At 31.9% G+C, this 22,770-nt stretch overlaps 1 protein-coding gene across 1 annotated transcript in view; it reads left to right on the plus strand.

The window, feature by feature from the left end:
- LRP1B (low density lipoprotein receptor-related protein 1B) overlaps window positions 1-22,770 on the plus strand; it is a 1,583,276-nt gene that overhangs the window by 1,504,225 nt on the left and 56,281 nt on the right. The window contains exons 67-70 of the mRNA XM_012727834.1: window positions 926-1,099; window positions 2,697-2,822; window positions 8,500-8,664; window positions 20,492-20,653. Coding sequence (XP_012583288.1) covers window positions 926-1,099; window positions 2,697-2,822; window positions 8,500-8,664; window positions 20,492-20,653 — 627 coding nt within the window. The remainder of the gene's footprint in view (window positions 1-925; window positions 1,100-2,696; window positions 2,823-8,499; window positions 8,665-20,491; window positions 20,654-22,770) is intronic.

Consider the following 22,770-nt stretch of genomic DNA (forward strand, 5'->3'; position numbering starts at 1 on the left):
AACTATATTTACTGAAAATAGCTTTGCCTTTATCTTTAAGAAGAGAAGGTAAAAAAGAAATTGAAAATTAACTCTTCCTTTGTTTCAAGTGTATTTCCTTGTATGAGTATCCTAGGTAGAAAAAAATATCCATATTCTTGTACTGATTGTGATAAAGTTAGTGTTTTTCAGGTTGGTGTGTTTTTCTACTTCAGTAGACATTAATGACATAAAATAAGTGTAAAAGCATTTTGTACTTTATGAATTGATGTAATAAGAAAAATATTTTACTTGTAAATGTTAGAAGATTATTTTATAATCTATACATATTGTTATAAAATTATTGAGTTGATAGTAATTTCCTAAACTGTGAATAATGTGCTATATTATTTTAAGTAAACTAATCTGATTATAATTAACATGTGCCAGCTTTGTTTTCTTTATCACATTTTTAAAACAGACAATAATATCAACTATTTTGGGGTAGAGATTGTATTTTTAAAATCAATTTATGATTGTTAAGTTAATCATTCAGATAATCTAATTTGATTATTTATTTTATCCTGAAAACATTTGAGAATTTTATGAACTGCCTGTTTGGAAGAAGCCGATAAATTTGGCCCATAGGCTTTCTTTTACCTGTGAACTAGAAAGCAGAGACTGTTACTTTGCATGTAGTAAACCCCTAGCAAATGTTTTGTGGTTGTGTAGATGATTATTGAGGATGAAAATAGTTTTTATGTTCTAAGAGGCATATTTAGCATCTCATTTTCCTACTGCAAAAAAAAAAATAAAATACTTCTAATATCTTCACATCCACTATTAAAGATGATCTTATTCTGAAACTTTAAGAGCGATAATATTTGTTATATGATCTTAGATAAACTTAGTCTTTTTAAGTCTTTTTACATTGCAGCTTTTATAATCTACCTTTAAAAAATTCTAGGCTTATTGCATCCACATAGGATTGATGTCTTTGAAGATTATATATATGGAGCAGGACCTAAAAGTGGTGTATTTCGAGTACAAAAATTTGGTCATGGTTCAGTGGAATACTTAGCTTTAGATATTGATAAAACAAAAGGTGTTTTGATATCTCATCGCTATAAGCAACTAGACTGTAAGTATATTTTATACACTTTTTATATTGGTGAAATTTTTCCATATATATCTCAAAAGAAATATTTCAACTATTTCAGTATTAACTACAAAATTATATGACTTTAATTTTGGTATTACCATCTTTGTTTCTTTTTCTTTTTTTTTTTCATTACCAAAGTTGAGATAGCAATAATGGAACAGTTTTTATATCTACCATACAGATATGAAAAATTCAGAATTTCAATATTTTCTTGGAATTGAATTGGAATTATAAAAAGTGCTATTCTCTGCTATTCTAAAATTCTTAATAAAACTTGTGAATCTTTTGACAAATCGCACAAGTCAAAAAATTCATCATTAGCCATTTCACTTTTGTAACTAATCACTAAGTAATAAATGTAGCACACACTCCTTAAATGTATTTGATCAGTCTTCCCAGCCATTGTGTTTTCTCTCAGAAAGGAATAGCTAAATAATTGAAGTGGTTGTATTTAAAGTTACGTTTTAAACACAATCATGAAAACAAACTGAGCAATGTTAAAAAGAATTGGCTAAAATGGTTATGGTTTTGTGTAAAAATTCACCCTTCAAGGAACTCAGATTTATTTATGATTATACTTTACGGCAAAAAAAAAAAAAAAGAAAGAAATTTAACCTGACTTGGTGCCATGATCTAGAAAGGTAACCCAGATATATTTTAGAAACAGATAAAAACAACAAAAATCACCTAACACTTCCTGAAAGTCTATGTAACATTTTGTAGCTTTTTTCCCTGATCTGACATATATGGCTCACAGGGTATTATGAGGACACTCCCTTTCATCTTCTAGTTTGGCTGAATTTATATTCATAGTCAAATATTGCCACCTTCATAAAAAAAAATAAACTCTACCTTGAATATAATGAGTGAGTAGTGATTCTTATAAAATGAAGCCACTTTCACAGTTACAATTTCAGTGCTGCAGTGCCAGTTCTGTTACATTCTAATGGCAGGTTCTTTAGAAAGAGCCACACAGAGAATGCTGAATGGGTGGAGATGTAGACAAATGTTATCATGGCATATATTCACCATGCACACAGGTCCCCACCCACCAATGGAAGGGAAGCCATACTGAACGTGGTTTAAAAAAATCATCTATTTTGTTCGTGCTTTGAACAAAACAATACATATAGATTTGTAACCTTTGTAAATATCAGGGGCAAGTTGTTTCTGCTACTAAAATAATCCTGAAACTATTTTAAAATTCAGGGTTAAATCCCTGAAGTCTTGAGTTGACTTTTATACATACACCTAAATTGTTCCTTGGGATCACAGACCAACTGTTTTGCCAAAAAGCAATTAGAAATAGTGACAAAGAATGTGTTCGAGTAATTTCTTCTCCCTTGTGGGAAGTGTAAATTAGGGTAAATTTCCTAGTAATGATGGATGTTGTATATAATTTCTCTTTACCTATAAATGAGAATGGTTATGCTGAAATGAGATGCTCCCGGTAGAAATTTGATGTGATTTCTTGTCAACATTGCTAATTCACCATCTTATTAAACTTTGTGTTTTGAAACCTGTTGTATTTATAATTATGCATTTCTTTTTTTTCTTTTGTTTTTGTTTTAATCAGTACCCAATCCATGCCTGGACTTAGCATGTGACTTCCTCTGTTTGCTGAACCCTTCTGGGGCCACCTGTGTGTGCCCAGAAGGAAAATATTTGATTAATGGCACCTGCAATGATGACAGCATGTTAGGTAGGTAAACTTCATTCTTCTCTAATAATTTATTAATTTGTAAGATAATTAATCACAGCTAGTGAAATTGGGCAGAATTAGCTATTTAGTCATGAGTTTAGCTGCTTTGATGTCATTATTCTCCAATGCCAGTGACACCTATTCTTCTCTGTGATAATGAATTCCTATCAATTCATTCTACACTTGTTCACAACACTGTATTGAGCATTTATGAATCACTTAACAATAGAGTAAGGACTTTGAAGTCACACAAAATAAAAAGACATTTTTACATAACTCTTGATCCATGAGGTAGTATTTCTGAGGATATTGTTCTGCCATTAGCTGAAACCCATTTGTTCATTTTATAAGTTTATATCAAGCAATTCCTATTTGTCAAATACTAATCCAGAAACTGAGAATTAATTTAGAAGCAAGGTTTGGGTTTCTTTTTTGTAAAACTTGATTAACAGTAGTTACTACTATCACTAAACATTTTGAGGGCTTATGAGCAAAGCATAGCACTAAATAAAAAACAAAGCAGACAAAATTTTCTCATTCATGGGGCTTATATTTTAGAACCTAGAACATGAAGTACTGTAATACTGAAACATCTAAAAGAATGCTAATCAATCTTAAATAGCAAAAGATTGTCAAAAATAGAAACAAAACATACTAACATAATGGGAAGAAGAGATGTCACCCGATTATCTAGTAAAGAAAAAAATAAATTTACATTGTATGTAATCCTCAGCATAGAAGTATAGTAAGCTTTTCCCATTCAGGACATTAATTGCAATGGGAAAATGTGTTTTTAATAAGAGACAACCTTTCGGCCTTTCTAGAGCAGGACTTCCTACCTGTTGTATTTACTTCTTTGAACAAACTCCTCACACAAACTCTGTCTCTCTCTATTTGTCAGCATCTCCACTCCCAAAGCATTATTGTGTTGTTCTATGCTGAGGATTACATACAATGTAAATTTATTTTTTTCTTTTTCCAAGAGGCTTTATCTAAACATACCTTAGCTCTTTTATTTACTATATAGTCTTTAAACATTAAACGTGTAAAGCTGAAGAGGCTGCAAAGATGATATGATGAGTGACAGAAACACTGATAAATTTATATTTACATGAATAATGATACAGTATACAAAGAAGACAGTTGAACTATTATGAAAACTCAGATGATGATCAAATTAGTGAACTGATAAGAATGTCCACTAAAATGTCTTCAGAGACTGATTGGGTTTAGCTTAAGTGGTAATACAGGAGGAAAACATTGAAAAGTAGAAGCTAATTAAGGTATGAAAATATGGCAAGTAAAGGAAATGCAAATTATTTATTGCAGTTATGTATTGCAGTGTCAAGTGCTGGTATGTGTGACAAGGTGGGAAGTTTCCTAACAGAGATCTAAATGTGAATCGTGATTAGTAATTTAGTTGGATTCTTGAGTGCCAGGTATTGAAAAGGGACATTGAAAAAGGCATTAGGAGGTATCCTTTCTGTTTATCAAGTCTCCTCCCAGCGGGAAAAGTTGTGATTTCAGTTGTGATGATAGAAAAAAAATCAGCAAACATTTTCAAACATTATCAGGTACATTTTCACTCTCTGCTCTGGCATGGCCATACAGGTAAACAATGTGTGTCTAATATTCTACTAAGTTTTTCAGAAGTCAATTTTAATAATGTCAACAAGTCCGTGTAGAATACTCGCCCATATCTACTCTTTCCATACAGACCCAGGACTGCTGTTCACAGTGATGCCTCCTCTGTATCATGTCCACCTATGCTACTACTTGGGTGGGAGTGACCCCAAGAGAGAGAACTCTGGTAGCAGTACCCTACTCAAGCAACCAATATGACTTTATATTGGTTCAGATGTCCTGGATTTTTTTTTTTAAATGGTCAAATTGCAGCCGATAGTTGTAATTTTTCCTTTATAACTAGACATCACTGTCTTTTCTATATAACCCTCCCTTATCCTCTCTGCTTAATGAAAAATTATTAATCCAATAACCCAAACCTAACTAGTACAAAGGAAGAATTAGACTTGGGGGCCAAGTTGAGGTAGAGTATTATGCTAGGCAAAGATCTGTCAGTTAGTAATTAGTTTGTTCCCATACTTCCTCAGTTAAGCTTAATTAAATAATATTACTGGAAATAACAATAAAATTTTTGTACATACAAGCAATATTATCAATACCTGTACATTATTTAATTTATCTTTACAAAACCCCAATGACACTCTACTATCTTTTATTCTTATCTCTGACAAACAGAAGTTTGGAGAGGCTTAGATGATTATCTAATACTAATTAACAATGATGTACCCCAAGCTGAACTGAAGTACAATACACCCTATTACCTCCACTTTCCATGAAGTACCCATGTCTAAATTCATTGGAAATGTGAAAATAACACAAAGTGCCTGGCAAAAAGTTGAAAGGCAAATCTATCATGGAGTAGGTTAAAAAATAAAACAGGATTTTTGATATATTACCTCCAATTTATAGATTTTGTAGTTGAACTAAGAAAACATATTGGTCTAAATACATAGTTATCTAAGAATCAAATCATTTTAGAGATTTGTTTTAATATTTCAACCCTGCTTGAAACACTTGATTACAGAAACTCAATTTTGAAATTTAAAATAAAAGTTTACGTTTAAATAACCTGAGTGTTAAAAATTATTCACAGTGGTCTCTATGCATATGAGCCTTGGTAATAAACAGCTTGAGCCACTTTGTTAAGAAAATAAATAAGTAGATTTTGGAATTATTGATTGGTGCAGATAAATAGCAATTAATTTTTTCCTGACATTAACATTTGCTTCAGCCAAGTTTTGCAGCTCTTTATAATTACTTGCCTTTCTCTTGCTGCTATTGTTAAATGATGAGCACACTGAATATTTTTAATCTTCATGTAAGAAATTTGAAATTCAAATGTTACTCATTCTTGGGGAAGTATTCACCTGCTCTTTGCTATAGTTGATTATAATTGCTGGAGCTTGGCTTCAGGGGGTGATTTAGTTATTGACAAAAGCTGCCTTCTTTTTCATTATAGAGCTATTACCATTAGGTTTCGAAAGACCACATCTTCACTTCCTTTCATCAGTTTCAGATTTTTTTTAAAATTTCTGGTACCTAATGAGGTACGTTGTAGAAAAGCACATGCCCTAACATGTAGAAATTTTAAATATTTATGTGGTTGACACAGAATATGTACAGATGAAATTGAGCCCCCCCATTGTAATCCTAACTGTGATAATAACGTATTAAATATTTATCTTCACTGTTGACTTTCCTAAATCTGATTAGGACATTTCATTTGCTTAAGCAAATATTTCTATTTTAGATCTTTTTAGAGACTTCAGTCTCTTTATCTCTTTGATGGGAGTCCCCAATGTAATAATTTTTAGGTGTCTCCAATAATATATGTCCAAAGCAAAATTGTCCCGTCAGTCCCTCTGCCCCTTGTGTTGCACTTAATTGCCCTGATCAGAAACTGAAAAATTACCCTTAATTTTTCCCTTGCCCTAATTATATAATGCTAGTGTGATTTTTTACCCTCTAATTACCTTTCAAATGCATCCAATTTATCTACCCGCATTACTATATTTAAATCTATCCTATTACCTGGCCTGTGTAACTGAGAGTCCCAGTAATCTCCCTGTTTTCGTTTGAATCCTTGACAGAACAGGCATTCTTAGACTTGTTAGATTCTATCATCCACATGGCTTTTGAGACAAAGTTCAAAAGCCAAGGATCTCCTCTGATTCTGTTTTTCTCTTCAAACTCAATCCTCTTTTTCATTTCCTTCATTTATACTCTCTAATCTAGGCCCATTCAATGACTTTTCATTCAGTGACTCCAGTGTTCATCCCTGGTACTCCCAGATATTCTTTCATGTGACCGGTACTTACAGTGCTCCTTTGGACACTCAGAAATTAATGCTGAGTATTACTTGATAATTCACCAAATAGCTGCCTCAATTTCCTACTGATATTTATATACCTTTTAGACCCATAGCTCAGTTCTTTATCTTTTTTTTTTTTTAATAAAGCTCAATGTCTGCCTTGCCTTGCAGACAGAGATGGACAGTTTTTGTTTGTTTGTTTTAAGATTTATTTATTTCTACGTACTGAACTGGGGTGCAGGGCAGTGAGAGGATTCACCAGAGACAGAGCGGGGAGCAGAACAGGCATATCAATGAAGTACACTGCTGAGGGGAACAGCAAGCAAGCCAGAAGAGGTCTGCCACGCATGTGGATCATCTCCCAGGCGGGGATCGAACTCACACTGCTGCAGCTGCAACCCAGCCTGTAGTGCTGCATCCTAAACCATTGCACCGCTAGGGAGGACCCATCCTCCTACTTTTTGCTATAGCACATATGGGCTGAGAGTCTAATTCTCATCTGAGTGTGTGTTTATGCAGTAGAAACATATTATAAAATAGTTACAAAGTTTCATAATTTTAATTTTTCTTTCAAATTTCTTATTTAATGTAATATCCACAACACATCTATAAGTCAAATGGTATATTTGTTATTGTAGTCATTTTATAGTACAATTACCTGAGGCTCAAATAGCTTTACCTTGTATGGATAGTCAATGGAAGAAAAAGGGCCTAAACGCAGGTCTCCTTATTCCAGCTGTCATTTACTTCATAATATGTGTAAATGTGATGAAAGAGTCCTTCATGTAACAGATGAAAACTTTAATATTGCCAACCCAAATGCTACTTGCATAGCAATGTGTTGGAAACATTTCATTGCAATGAGACAAATCTCAAAATTGTCTGGCACAGCTAATAGTCCCTATTTATGGCAATAGATACTTGAATCACTATGTCTAGTGACTTAACTCAAGCTCTGTTAAAATATTCTTGTGATTGTTGTGCTGATATAGTTAAACTTCTGCCTTATCTAACTCTATGTACCTTGAATTAGAAAAAAGCTCTTTTAATTTTACATTTTTTCAATATAAAATAGGCACAAGGTTAATAGAAAGTAGATTATAACTCTCTCAGTCATTTTGGTTCTATTCAGTAATGTGCCCTACTCTATCTAAGCTGCATTTCTAATAGAGCAGCAACATGTCAATACACATAGAAAAACTGTGCCTAACCAGTTAACATGTGAAATTTTTTATGAGATTGGTTTTAACCATAAAGTGACAGTATTATATTTTTATGTAGTTAATAAAGATGTATAGCAGAGTGTATTTTCACTTTAGTGTTTCACACTGTGACTTACACACATATCCACACTTTTATATGTATGTATATAACAATTATTCTATCTAATATATATATATATATAAAACATCCATTTCATTGCAGTGTGATTTAATATCAGGCATTCCTAAAGAATCCACTATATTTGTCAACATCATGTGCAAAGTCTGGTTAGGAAAGATTTCATTTTTAGAAAGTTTATGCTTGTTTTACAGTTTAATATTTTTAAAAATGTAAGAAATGGCTAATAATGCTTTATGCTTAAGAAGAAAATTTAATTCAATATTTGAATTAGCCATTCAACAGTATTTCCAATCTGTACCTATTTTTAGTTTTCCTTCTACTTTTATATTTAAGGTATTTACTTTGGGAATTTTATTAAAAAATTAATTTGTATATGTTGAAATTATTCTATCATCTTTTGAGTGGCATGCTAATTTGTACATTTCTTCTTATAACCAGATGATTCTTGCAAATTGACTTGTGAAAATGGAGGAAGATGCATTTTAAATGAAAAGGGTGATTTGAGGTGTCATTGTTGGCCCAGTTATTCTGGAGAAAGATGTCAAATCAACCACTGTAACAACTACTGTCAAAATGGAGGAACTTGCATGCCATCAACTCTGGGTAAATATCTGAGAGTCATCAAGTGGTCAAATTCTCACTTTTCCTTTTATGTGAAAAATACAAGGATAAAACAATGTTATAGATATCATTCCTGTTATGTTTATATAAAATACTTTTAACACAAATTAAATTTAACACTTTATTCAACAGAATAAATGGCACTTATTCTAAATTCAGTTTATCAAAGTTCATGTCATAAAATGAACAATAGTAATAAACATCACCATGTGTTGAATGTGTCCCATGCAACAGTTCTAATAGTTTAGAGATATTCTGACTCTGGCTTACATTGAAGTGATACCAGTTTTACGAGGCTTAAATGCTTGGCCACAAAATGTGCTTTTTGTTGTTACAGTTTTTAAATAGTCAGGAGGGGTAGATATGGACAGAATTACAAAGACTAGCTATTCACAAATCACAAACCTGAAAAATACTTGAGACTATTAATTCAACATCCATGTTACTAAAATGTATTTTGTGTAGTACACAGTTTAAAATCAAAATATTTTCTTCATAACTTTTATTAAATTTAAAATATGTTTGGGGGGAATTAACAACAATACATAATAAAATATAATTGTTAAATCTCAGTGATCAGAGAAAAGAACATTATGCTACTATTTGGATATAACATATACACTTTCAATTCTACTACAATAAAATGAAATTTAGTTAGTCAAATGGAAAATCAATCTAAATCATCCTTAACATCCTTTCCACAGCCTCCATGATTAATTTCTATCTTACTGGGAGTTCTCATGTTACTATTGCTCATGTATTTCTTTGAACTACTTAGCATAATGTTAACTGAAAGAGCCACAAGAAGATACATTTTCAATAGAATTCAGAGGAACCAAGCTGTTTCTAATTTGCATTCTAATAGTAAAAGCATTGCTATTTCTTTGTTAGATAGTTTTATGTCTATAAATATTTTTGACTTATAACTAATTGATAATCAAAGTAGGCTAACTACTTATTAGAATTCTGAAAATTATTCAGCAGATTGATTGACAAAAAAGACACTTAGGAGTCTTACCAGTTATTTTTATTCTACCTAAAGGAAGCTAGTCTCCTGCTGCTATAGGAGAAATTGTAGCACTGGAAACTTCATTGAATATGCAAATTAATATGTGTGCTAAAAGGATATGACCTGTAATTGTATTTTAGTAGCACAGATACAATTTTCTCTAAGGGAAAAGCTTTTCTAATGCAAACGAGTTGTTTAGAGATTTTATAATTTAATTGTTAGCTTAATTTTCTCATTAAGATAATAAAAAGCATTGGCTTATAACCAGATAATTTTCTTATGCTTATCTTTGGAAATATTTAAGCTGACTATAGAGTTTGGCATTTCAAACTATGGCTTTCTCTAAAACCTGCAATGAATCCACAGGGACAAATCTCTATTGCATTGAATTTGCTGTCCTGTTAATGTATTGTATTTAGGTACAGTATAACATAATATTTTGTTCAAATTGCTAGTCCAGATCTTGTAGCATCTTCGGGTTGTAATACATCAATTTTACCTGTACATTGAGATTACTAGATCTTGATTATTTACATAGATCAGTATGTTAAAAAAATGTATTGCAAATTCATAATAAATGTATCTTTATATCAGTTCAACCTGAGATATGGCCATGTAGTTCATTATCTTATAGCATCTAATAATTAGTAAGATAATATCCAATTACAATGCATCTTACACTATTAAAATTGTGGTTTTATGAAAACATTATTTGGCATTTCAGACTGTAGGACCTCATTATCTCCACACAAATGTTAATTTGTTAAACAAATCCCATTGGGCAATCCATGGATTTATTCATTGTTGGTTTACTTACTGTTAAGCCTTTTGGCATATTCCTATGGGGATACTATGTAACTACGGTTTGGGGCAACCTTAATTAAAATTTATAAGTTTATGACAGTTGTATAGAACTATAACAATTGAACAAAGGAAATGTCACCAGTTAATTAAAAGAACACATCTGAAAGGCATAATTAAAATATTGCATGTAGGAATGAGTCTTTCTTCATTCCTCAAGGTTTTTTGTAATAATCAAGCTATAAAAAATATTAGCTAAATTCATATAGGAAGTTACTGCTAAATGTACTAGTTTCACATTGATTTTATCAACAAGGATCCTTGTAGCCCATTTCTCATAGATGCTCAAAGAATAGAATTTAAGGTGAAATTTACCTTCTACAAAATAGTGACAAAGACTAATATTATTCAATCATAGTACATTAGAAAATATAATAATTTATGTTTTTCTTATGGTTATAAAGATATTTATGTTAGTAAAAATATTTGCAATTAATCTTAACTTTCATGAATATTTTCTAAATTATGTTCAGATTCTGTAGTATTGTCCTTATGGGTGTGTGTCTTTTAGACTATATTCACATAAAAGCAAGTCAGGATTTTCTACAGAGTTGCTTTAGAGAAATGGGGCAAGATGCTTTATCAAGTACACAAACTGAGACAATAGTATATCAAGTAAACAAAAGCCTAATGATCATCTTGAAAAAAAGGTGAACATAAGCCTAAATTTCCCATCTGGTTTTTATTTTCACTTCTTATTTAAATAAGAGCTGTTTTTAATTTAAGTTAAACCTTACATTCCAACTCCCTTAGGACAAATGTTGATTATATTTAGGGAGTGCTAAAAATGGATATTTGATCTACTTGCTAAATTTTTAAGCCTCCAAGAGAATACTAAAGTTGTAAATTTGAAATAAAAAACATAAAATAGTTTATATAATTGAACAAGTGACATATAAGGATATATAGATAAGACAAGTTAGGTAGAAAATAAACAGCATAATGAGCATGTGGCAGAAAACAAGTTTCACATACATGTGTACACAAACATACACAGGAAAAGGGAAAAGGAGGAGAGATTTGGGAGGAGGAAGTGGAGAAGAGCCTAATCAAACATAAATGGAGCCAGCATTTGGAAAATCACAATCAGAAGAAAATGTTCATGATACTAACCTTGCAGCAAGCGATGTTGTAATACAGAGCAAGACTTTCTAAGTTTCAATATCCTTTTATCAAATAAGGACAATTTTAGAAACATTATCCCAACATAAACACTATATTTTAGAAAGACAATCTCACCATTAAATTTCCTAATTATAAGAAAAGAAAATGGAAGTTAGAATGTTTTAACTAGTGGAAATTTACTATATAGAACTGGAGCTAAAAACCTGAATGCAAATAGCTAATATATATAATGTAGTATATCTAAAAGATGAATATTTTGTAATAAGCCAAACCATAGTCATGTGACATATAATAATTTAGAAAAATGTTCACATATTTTAAAATTAAAGGATAAGAAACTTCATTATACAGAGTCCAATATGGAAAATATGAACATATGAAATGTCTATAAATCATTCTTTTTACTGCCATAGTTTCCAAATGTTGCACAATTTACAATGCATTACAATCATTAGAAGTATTACAAGGTATAATCAAAAACTAAAACATTAATGTTATTGTTAGACATTAAAATAATAATTACTATTAATGTCAGGATCATAATACTAAATTATGGGCACTATCCCCTATCCTTGATTCTCACAACAAACCTTTGAAAGAATGAAATAAATTCTCTTTTATTCTGCTGTTGACTTCATGAAACACAGCTGCCATTCATTTGAACCATATGCTGAGTATAGTGCTGAACTACTTATTCTTATGGATCTCTAGACTAATGTCAAAAGGATGGTGTTGCTTACTGGATTCACACACAAAAAAAAAGCAAAAATTTTTCAATCTCATTCCTACAATGCTGGTTGAAAATGAACTTTCTAGAAGTATAAATAGATTGTGACCTGTAATTTGAAACATGTCAGAATATATTAGGTAGTACCTGTGAGGGAGCTGGATAAAACCCGCAGCTCTTTCTTTCTTTGTCAGGATTTGCTGAATAGTTCTCTGTAATCTTTGTGATACTTGAGACAACCCGACAAGCTATAGTCAACTTGTAAAATTATGTATAAATGGGCACTCACTTTCAGTCCAGGAAAACATTATATTAAGTGGAAAAGTAGAATGTCAAATCTCTTTATCAAAAAGACTAGCAATTATTTAAGGTATTCAGAAATTTTATTACTTGAATTTAAGTCAGAAGTGAAGACAGATTTCAAGGAGAGTAGCAGTGAGGAAATAGTTTTCAGACTGAAGTATAGAAATTAACAAATGAAGCTATGGGGATTGTCTTTGGCTTATATTTATCCAATACAAATGGACAAGAATGTGACTTTTGTTCAGATAGTGAAGGTGTGAGTAGAAAGTAATCTCTTTTAGAAGAAACCTTCATGGGAAAATATTAAAACAAAAATGGCCTGTGGTTGAATTTTCAAATGTTATTGTTATTTAGAATTAATATCTTAATTAAATTTTCACAGTGTATTAGAATTAAAAAATAACTACATACATAGAAGATTAGTTAGGTATAAAACATTATGACCAGGGACTGACTTACCCAGTACAAAATCAAACAAGGCAAACAGCGTGGTTCATCTAAACAAATGCTTAAAATTTCAAGTAAATTTCTTAAAAAAAAAAAAAAAAAAAAAAAAAACAGAAAAACAGACTAATGGTGTTCATTAGCAGGTATCTACCTCACAGAAATAATAAATGTGGTCACTTTCTCACAGAAAGTACCCCATGAAATTAATTTTAGTACCATTCTTTCATGGCAGCAAGCCACACATTTCAAGCATTGTGTTTTTATAGAGAAAAGTATCCTGATTTATTTGTCCAATAATAATTAGTTATTTTTGCCTACTTAAAGTCATACATATTAATTAAACCACACTGATAAACTGTACTTTTATAATCAGTCTAAGAAACAGTATGTTAAATAAATCAGGATTATTAAAGACAGAAACTTACCAATATTACAACAAATGGCAAAAATCTCAATAATATATACCTTAATATTTTTCAAATGAAAACAGTTGCTTTTGAGTAAGAATATTTATTGATCAATATCGATGGACATATTATTCAACATAAAGCTACCTAACAAATTTTACTAAAATTTATACCAAATAAATAGTGATTGTTTTAATAAATATCTGTTCAATAATTATAATACAGTGGAAAGTACATAAATATTATTAACTTTACTACAGTAACTGACACACTTTTAATGCTTAATAAATGCCAACAAATCTGTTAAATTATTTAGATATATTAATTTTGATCACTCTATACTTTTTACTTTGTGGTACTTTTAGACATGAGTTAAATTAGTTAAATAAGAAGAATAGAACCTGAGAACCTAGATTTTTACAATGTTTTTAATGTTTTTAATGTTTAAAAACATTACCAATTATCACTAAAAATCAGCACTGATTGAATATGTAATTAAAAATAACATATAATTGCCTGAGCTCATCTGTATAGAGGGTAAATATAACTAAATCATAAATCTAATGTTTATCAGGAATTAATGGAAAACCATATGATGTTCATGTTATTTTTCTATGTAAAATATTCCATTGTTATATATATTTTAATGATTTATTTTGAGCTAATATTTATGGATTCGATGGGTCATGGACATATTATCTCCAAAAGAACAAATATGGAAACAACTCAAATGGAAAAATGGATCAAAAAGTTGTAGTATATTTGCACAATGGAATATTACCCAGCAATCAAAAAAGACAGACTCATGCCATTAGTAGCAACATGGATAGAGCTGAAAGGGATTATGTTATATAAAATTAGTCAGAAGGAAAAAGGTAAAAATAGAAGATAACCTCACTTATATATGAAATATAAATAAAGCAAACAAAAGATCAACAAAAAGTCAAAATTAGCAACCTGACCTTGCTGATACATGTAACAAAGAAGTGGGAAGGAGGGTGTACAAAACAAGGAAGAAATGAACACAAGTAAATATGGTGAAGATTAAAGGATGGGAGAGCTATGGGTGCTACAATGATGTAAGAAAACAATTTTAATTAATTAATAGAAAGAAAATAATAAATATGATGAAAATATACTTTAAGATTCCTTATGGACTTTTTAAACAATGGCTTACATACTAGGTCAAGTTTATAAACAACCTTAATTAATAATTTATTTAATGCTAATATTTTAATAAAAAAGTCAGCAGCACTACCACTATTACTGAAATCTAACTGTTGTTGAGAATTCACTATGTGACACACATTGTGCTCTGTGTTTATCAGCACACAGAATCCCCTTTACAAAATAAGATACATTAAGAGAATCTAAATTTCCAAATTCAGATAACTAATATTTACTGATCTGCTTAACAAATGAAAATAATAATAATTTGTTAAATTTGATAAACTTTAATATTTCCTATTAAATATCCTTATAAAGGATATTTCATATACAACCACTTCTCCATATTATGATTTTGTTGTGATTACAAGGCATTTATATTTTTTCATATGTGTATAAAATCTTTAGATATGTCAATGAATGTACCTTAAACACATTTATTATTGATTGTAAGTGGGTAAGGATTGTTGTTAGGTATTCACCATATTTAGCATAGGCATTATTTTCTATCAAGTTAAATTTCAGGTTTATTATTAATTTAGTTTACTGCTTAAAATTTGCTGGAATGCATTGAAGATATATGAAGCCAGTTTCCATTTTTCTATGAAATTAAGCTATATAGATAAATTTCACTTTTCCAACATATTCTTTGTCAATGAACTTTGCTAACATACACTGTAATCCTGAATATGGAGCAGACAGTACAGGGAAAACATACAGGCTACTGAATTCATATGTGCCATATATGACAATGTTTAAAAGAAGAAATACTTTTTTAAAATTTATTTATTTATGCAAACAAAAGCTGGAGTACAGGCCAGAGAGCTGTGGGCTGACAGGATTCACCAGAGACAGAGTGGAAAGCAGAACAGGTGGATTGACTGAAATACCCTGCTGAGGGGAGCAACAGGGAAGATAGGAGAGGTCTGCCTCTGTGTGGATTAACTGCCTGGCCAGGGATAGAGCTTATGCTGCAGTGGCCACAGATAGCTTCATAGTGCTGAGACTTAACCGTTCCAGCACCAGGGAGGCCCAAGAAGAAAATTTATTTTGGAGAGGGGGTTATGCATGAAAATAATGAAACTATTAAGCAGTCAGAGATACCTGCACTCTGTATGAGTATCTCTTGTATGTTTTGTTTTTTTTTGTTTGTTTGTTTTTGTTTTTGTTTTTTACAAGGAGCAGAGAAAATAAGGTTCTGAAGTTTAAGGAGAAAAACCCAGAATTGAAAACTGTAACAAAAATTTATAGATAGGCCCTCCCTGGTGGCGCAGTGGGTTAAAGCACAGCACTAAGAAGCTAAAACCACTTCCACATGAGTTTGATCCCCACCTGACCCAGAGGTGACCACATGGCGTGGCAGACCTCTCCTGACCCACCCGCTGCTCCACTCAGCAGTGTACTTGGTCAATCTGTCTGTTCTGCTCCCCGCTCTGTCTCTGGTGAATCTTATCACCCTCCACATCTCTGACCTGTACCCCAGTCTGTATGAGTAAATAAATAAATCTTTAAAAAAAAATGTATAGATAGTGGGATCATTATAGAAACCATGAAATTGTATAATATTCCCAAAAAAGGAATTTAGAATTATGTTGTTGAGAGACAGAAAAAAAAAAGAAAAAAAAATCAATGATTCTAGTGTCTCAGCAGCCATCTGGAGATACAATTCTCTGGTGTAGATGTTAATAAATGTAAAATACAAAGAAACATTGAGAAAGTGGTTAAGAAGAAATCAGTAAATTTAGGATTAAGAAGCTAGAAGAGGCCCTCCCTGGTGGCGCAGTGGGTTAAAGCACAGCACTAAGAAGCTAAAACCACTTCCACATAAGTTCGATCCCCACCTGACCCAGAGGTGACCACATGGCGTGGCAGACCTCTCCTGACCCACCCGCTGCTCAACTCAGCAGTGTACTTCATCGATCTGCCTGTTCTGCTCCCCACTCTGTCTCTGGTGAAGCCTCTCGCCATCCCTGAGCCTCTGGCCTGTACCCCAGTTCTGTATGCACAAATAAATAAATATTTAAAAAAAAAAAAGTTAGAAGAAAGTTTCCCATGAATACATAAAGATACATAAACATATACAATACATCAAGTTATCCGTTCTTAAACCTTTCTCATTGCCATGGAATCATGATATATGTATATGAGCATTAAGGGATCTGTCCATAATGAGAAAGATCAAGAGAAGTGGGAACAGCAATAAGAAAAAAAATGGGGAGGCCCAACCATAAGATTGAAGACTTTACTTTGTCATATATTAGAATTGATAGTAGAAGTTTAAATTTGTTTTGAAAATGCTTATTAGTTCGAAAACATTTAGTCAGGTTTGTGTTTTTGTGTGTAGTGTATATATTGTATAGGGTGTGTTTGTTTTTGTTTTCTATTTTAAAAAGTATTCACCTGGCTAGAATGAGAAAAGCAAAAGTCTCATACCTAATTTTGAAAATGTTGGAGTGTGACAGTAGAATTCCTGCTTTTTCCTGTCACTCATAAAAACAATTCAAATTTAATTTCATCTCAAATAAATAGTGGAAATAGTATGTCATTTAAGAAATTTTTGAGAATTATTTTCCTAGAATGTCACAGTGACTTTATAATATAATCACAGTGTAAGTCATACAGATAGGTGAATCTCTCTCAGTAAGATTAATAATGCCATCAAAGTTAAAATGTAACTATGTACCTGGTACAGCTAGACAAGTTTTGAATGTATTAACTTACTCTACATGATTCTACACAACCACTGCACATATTATTATCACCATTTTATATATGGAAAACTAAGCCAAGAAATATTTATCCGTAGTCCCAATACTAGGAATTGGCACAAATAGTCTCTGAATCAAAAAAAAATCTGACCGCCTACTCTCTTACAGGCTGAACTAAGAAACTATATAAACTAAACTGTAGAGTGTATGATGTTCCCCCACTCCACACTGTTCTTCCAGATGCTTCCTCTTGTCCATTGCTGCTTTAGCTAATGTTGCTGCCCTCTGAGGCATTCTGCATGCATCACTGCTATTACATAAATGTGTATCTTATTCATTGTAATGGTGATGTTTCCTTTTGATATGTCAAATCCAAACATCTAATCAACTCTTTATAATTGAATACAATGTAACTTGTTTTGATGCACACAGAGAGATTCTTGAACATATTAGTTGAACCCATTATAAAATTCTGCAACAGTTGGTTCATTTTCCATCAGCAAACAAAAAATCTGCTGCATCACCTCAGGTTTCAAGTTAGATAATATTCTCCTGAATATGGAGATTTCAACTTTTCAGAAATCTCTTCACAGGAAGAGTCAGAGCCTTTCGAAAGTAATTCAGTAGGAATCTGAATGATGGGAGGCATATGCTAGTTGGGGGCAACCTGGTCACTCTGCCCTGGTTTCACAAACAGCCGTAGATGAAATGAGAGCTTGGTGTCAGTCCTTTGAGTGACTAGAAGAGAGAAATTTGCAATTCCCTCCGCAAATTGAATTTTTTTATAGCACCATTTTCTTCTTTTTACTCATAATTTTAAAAAATATAGTAGAAAGATATCTAGAAAATATCTTTGTTCTGTAAAGTTTAAATATTCTTCTAAACATACTTTTTTCTACTTGGCATAATGTATTTTGATTTCTCCTGTACTTTCTGGACCATTTTACATTTAGCCCACTTTAATTTGAGTTGTTTATGTATTCTTTTTCTTTGTAAGTCATTCACTGTTGATGAAGCAAGTGAAGAGGAATTATTTCTTTTGTTTAGGGCTTTTGTTTTCCTTTATAGTGGTGTTCCAAGGATTAAATATCCTGTTTAGATTCTACCTCTATTCATTCTCTTGTGTCTTTAGTTTCTTATTTTTGTGTGATGATATTTTTATCTGTATGTGAGAAAGTATGTATGCAAGAAACTAGAAAGTTTAATACCATTATAAGAAAAATATTTAGCTAATTTTTTAAAGTCATTTCTGGCAATAGAAAATGTAATAATTTTCTCAGCTTTTAAGTCACAAAAATGTACTTTTTCAAGCCTAATAAGTATTTATCTGACACCAACTAGTGACATACATAAGTTTAAAATAATGCTACCTGTCATAAAAATGTATATGGTTTTCTTTCTTGAAAAGCAACAGATTTTAACATTTTTAGGTATGTAAGGAATCCAAGTAAAGCTGAAAAAAATAAATAAACTCTAAAAAAGAATAAATAAATGCATTGTGGAATCTTAACTTTTCTATCCTTTTAGTAAATATGGATAGATTTTAATAAGGAACATTTTATTCACTTTAAAATGTTTCACCTCCCCCCTTAAAAAAAATTTAAGATCATCTTTCAATTTAAAATCAGTAACAAAAGAGAACACTTTCATTACTTTCACTTTTCAAATGTTACCAAAACGTATTCACTTCTCTGACCATTTTAACTGTTCTTCATGTGTACAAAGGTGAGAGAGGAGATAGTTGATGATTCTCTAATGCTAGTCAACTGATTGATATTATCTTCTTAGTTAACTAAGATGAATAACTGAATCTCTGTCTTATTCTCTTTCATATTATTTTTATTTTACATTTTTACAACATCTAAACTTTATTCTTCCCCACTACAGATGATAGCTTGAGTTTGTTTTCTTCCCCATCTCCTACAGAGCTAGTTCTATTCTCCATTTTCAGCTTATTTCTTGACAGTGTAAGAACTTAGAGAAAAAATCATTCTGACATATCAGTTTATTGTGTTATGTTTAAAGCACCATAAAGAATTTACCTTTCATTGTGATGTTAATTGCTATACAGCAAGTAAGAAAAATATTCAAAGATAACCTGTAGGATTCATGCTTATATTCTCTTAACATTACACTTCTTTTTTTTTTTTTTAAAGATTTATTTACTTATTCATACAGATCTGGGGTACAGGCCAGAGATGTGGAGGATTCACCAGAGACAGAGTGGGGAGCAAAACAGGCAGATCGACGAAGTACACTGCTGAGGGGAGCAGCAGGCGGGTCAGGAGAGGTCTGCCATGCCATGTGGTCACCTCGGGGCAGACTGGGATCGAACTCATGTGGAAGTGGCTTTATCTTCTTAGTGCAGTGCTTTAACCCGCTGAGCCACCAGGGAGGGCCAACATTACACTTCTTACTAGACAAAAAGTGTTGGTTCTTTATCATGAATAAATGTATCAAAATGAAGTAAAATAGAATTTAATGTTTATATACTAAAGACTCTATGTATTTAAATCAAATACAGTAACTAATATCCATAGATCTTATGCTGAAGGCATGTACACTCAAGCTTATTAAAATAAGTCTAAGACCATGCTGTATGTTGATTTAGGAGTGACTGTTATATGGTAAGTGAACACTGGGAAACTTGATTGTCTCTATTTCATTATATATTACATTCTAATAGTCAACACAGTCTGCATGATATCTGAATAAAACAAAAATAATTTTAAGAAAACTAAATAGATATGAAAAGAATAACAAATATATTCAAGCATAAAGTATTCAGAAAATGAGCTCTAACAGCTCTACCTGCTGTGAACCTGAGTTAGCTTCAAGTATAGACTTCAGTGTAACATGGGGTGACTGAGTTTCAAAGGTGCACATCACTGCCTAAAATCCTGTTACCACTCCCAAAGTTATAGGTTAAATGTGGACAGTCTTAACCAGAATCCAAATCTCTTGATTTTTGTATATTGAGTATTCTATGAAAATATACTATTCAAATAAAATAATTTCTTTTTTTTTTTTTTTGCCTTTTTTATTTTGCCAACAGGAAGACCCACCTGCAGCTGTGCACTGGGGTTTACTGGACCAAACTGTGGTCAAACTGTGTGTGAAGAATTTTGTCAAAATGGAGGGACCTGCGGTGTGACTCCTGGAAACCAGCCTTACTGCCAGTGCCAGCCTGAACACACTGGGGACAGATGTCAGTACTGTAAGTGACAGTAACACCCATAGTTTGACAACTTATTTTGATGTTTGTATTAAATAGTTTTCCACATTCCCTTCATTATCTCAAGTTTAGCCAGTATGTTCTTTAATGGGTTCAGTTTCTCTGTCATGCCAGTGAACACCCCAAATAATTCTTTACACTGTTCCTCTTATTTCTCTTATAATTCTTCTTTAGTCAGCTTAGATTCCACTGTTGATCATTGCAATCATTTCTTTGTGTATACTCCAAATCCTTTGCTCCCTCTTATCCTTTCATTATACTTTCCTGAAACCATAACCATGGTTAAATCCAGTTATTCATCTGTCCTCAACTGGTACCCTAGTTAGTTAATACAACTGAAGAAAAAAAAAAAAGACTCATTTGAATTTTCATCACTAATCCCAAATGGGTACTACTTTCTACCTTACATAACTAATCTACTCACTGTCCCACATGTCTATGGCACATCTGCTCATCTCTCCTTACACCCCATTATTTACACCTCAAATTATTCTTAAATAAGTAATTTACTATCATTTCATTGATAGTAGAACTTATCTAAAGAGAACTGTACATCGCTTCTTGGCCTATTGGCTAAGAACATGTGTAAAGAAAATTGTGACAAGCAAGCTCCCACCACCATCTCCCCAAAGTGACCTATATTCTATGTTCATATACTCTATTTCCCTTCTTATTATTAGGAAACCACCCATCCTGTTAGACTATGCTATCCACCCTTCCATTGAATCACTCTTGACTATCTTGGTACACTTAATTACTCTTAAGTACACATATTTCTTACACTGATTCCTCTTTCCCCTGCCTTTACAATATTTATTATCTGCATAGAGCTTTGTTGAAAACCCTTTCCTTGTGCCCAAGTCCCTTTTTCTAGCAAAAATTTTATTTTCCAACATGTTTTTTTTTTTTTTTAATAGCATTGCTTTCAAGAGTTGTCATACACTGCAATTCTCTTTACTTTTCTTTTGACTCTGCCTCTCAGGGTTTTATCTTTACTTTTATTCTGAACCATATTTTATTACATCAATTCATTTCTTTAAATGCTGTTACCATAAACATTGAACAAGTCTTAATTATGATTTTATCTCTACCATCAATAACTCGTCACTCCCTTCTTAAAATATTTGTCTTAGTGTGTACCACTATTTTCATATCTGTTTAAGTTCTTTTTCTTATAGCTGAGATTATTTCACCCAATTCTTCGATTTTGTTACCATCTAAATGCAATTGATTCTAATTGTATAACTAGTTAAATATACCTCTTGAATTACCAATTATTATACCTAATTTTCTATTTTACATCTTGACTTTGTTCTTAATTAACTTTTCTAACCCCAAAATTCCTCTGTTTTTCCTCTCTTTCTAAAGGAAAGCACTCATTGTTCAAGTCCAAACATTTTGGGGATAATTTTTATCCCCCCTTTCTTTTATGTACCAATTTCGTTGGCACTTTTACCTTTAAAATGTACACAGAAACTGAAGACTTCTACCTGTAACAGGGCTACCAGCCTCTTACCTGGATTACTACTAACTGATCTCCATGTTCACTCTCTGTATATTCTGTATCTATTCTCAAAAGAGCAGCCATAGTTGTATGTTTAATCCATAATGCAAAATATTTTCCATCTAGTCACACTTATTGAGGTCTTTCTCCATCCAGAGAGTCTTGCAATTGCTTCTTTCTTTTGTTACTGACTCTATTATAATGTACTTAATTATCTGAAAGAAACTAAGTATTGTATTTATCTCATTTCACTGAGGAGTCTTAAAGTAATTCCTGAAGCTCACACAGTATATAATCAGGAAAATTAAAATTCAAACCCAGGCAATGCACACACTTACATAGTTTAATATTAAATAGGAATCTTAAGGAGAGTGACACAGGTGTCTGTCACTGTACAAAGTACACAGAACAGCAGTATAATGCTATGAAATGCTCTGACCAGTCAAAGCAAACCTGAGAAAATAAGAGGGAATATGGAAAAGTTATACTTCTGTACTACATTATACTATACTATACTATACTATACTAAAGCTATAATAATTAAAACAGCATAGTACTGGAACAAACACAAACTAATGGAATAGACTGAGGCAAT

This window comes from Condylura cristata, unplaced genomic scaffold (assembly GCF_000260355.1).
Source record: "Condylura cristata isolate star-nosed mole 26May11 unplaced genomic scaffold, ConCri1.0 scaffold00002, whole genome shotgun sequence".
Taxonomy (NCBI): domain Eukaryota; kingdom Metazoa; phylum Chordata; class Mammalia; order Eulipotyphla; family Talpidae; genus Condylura; species Condylura cristata.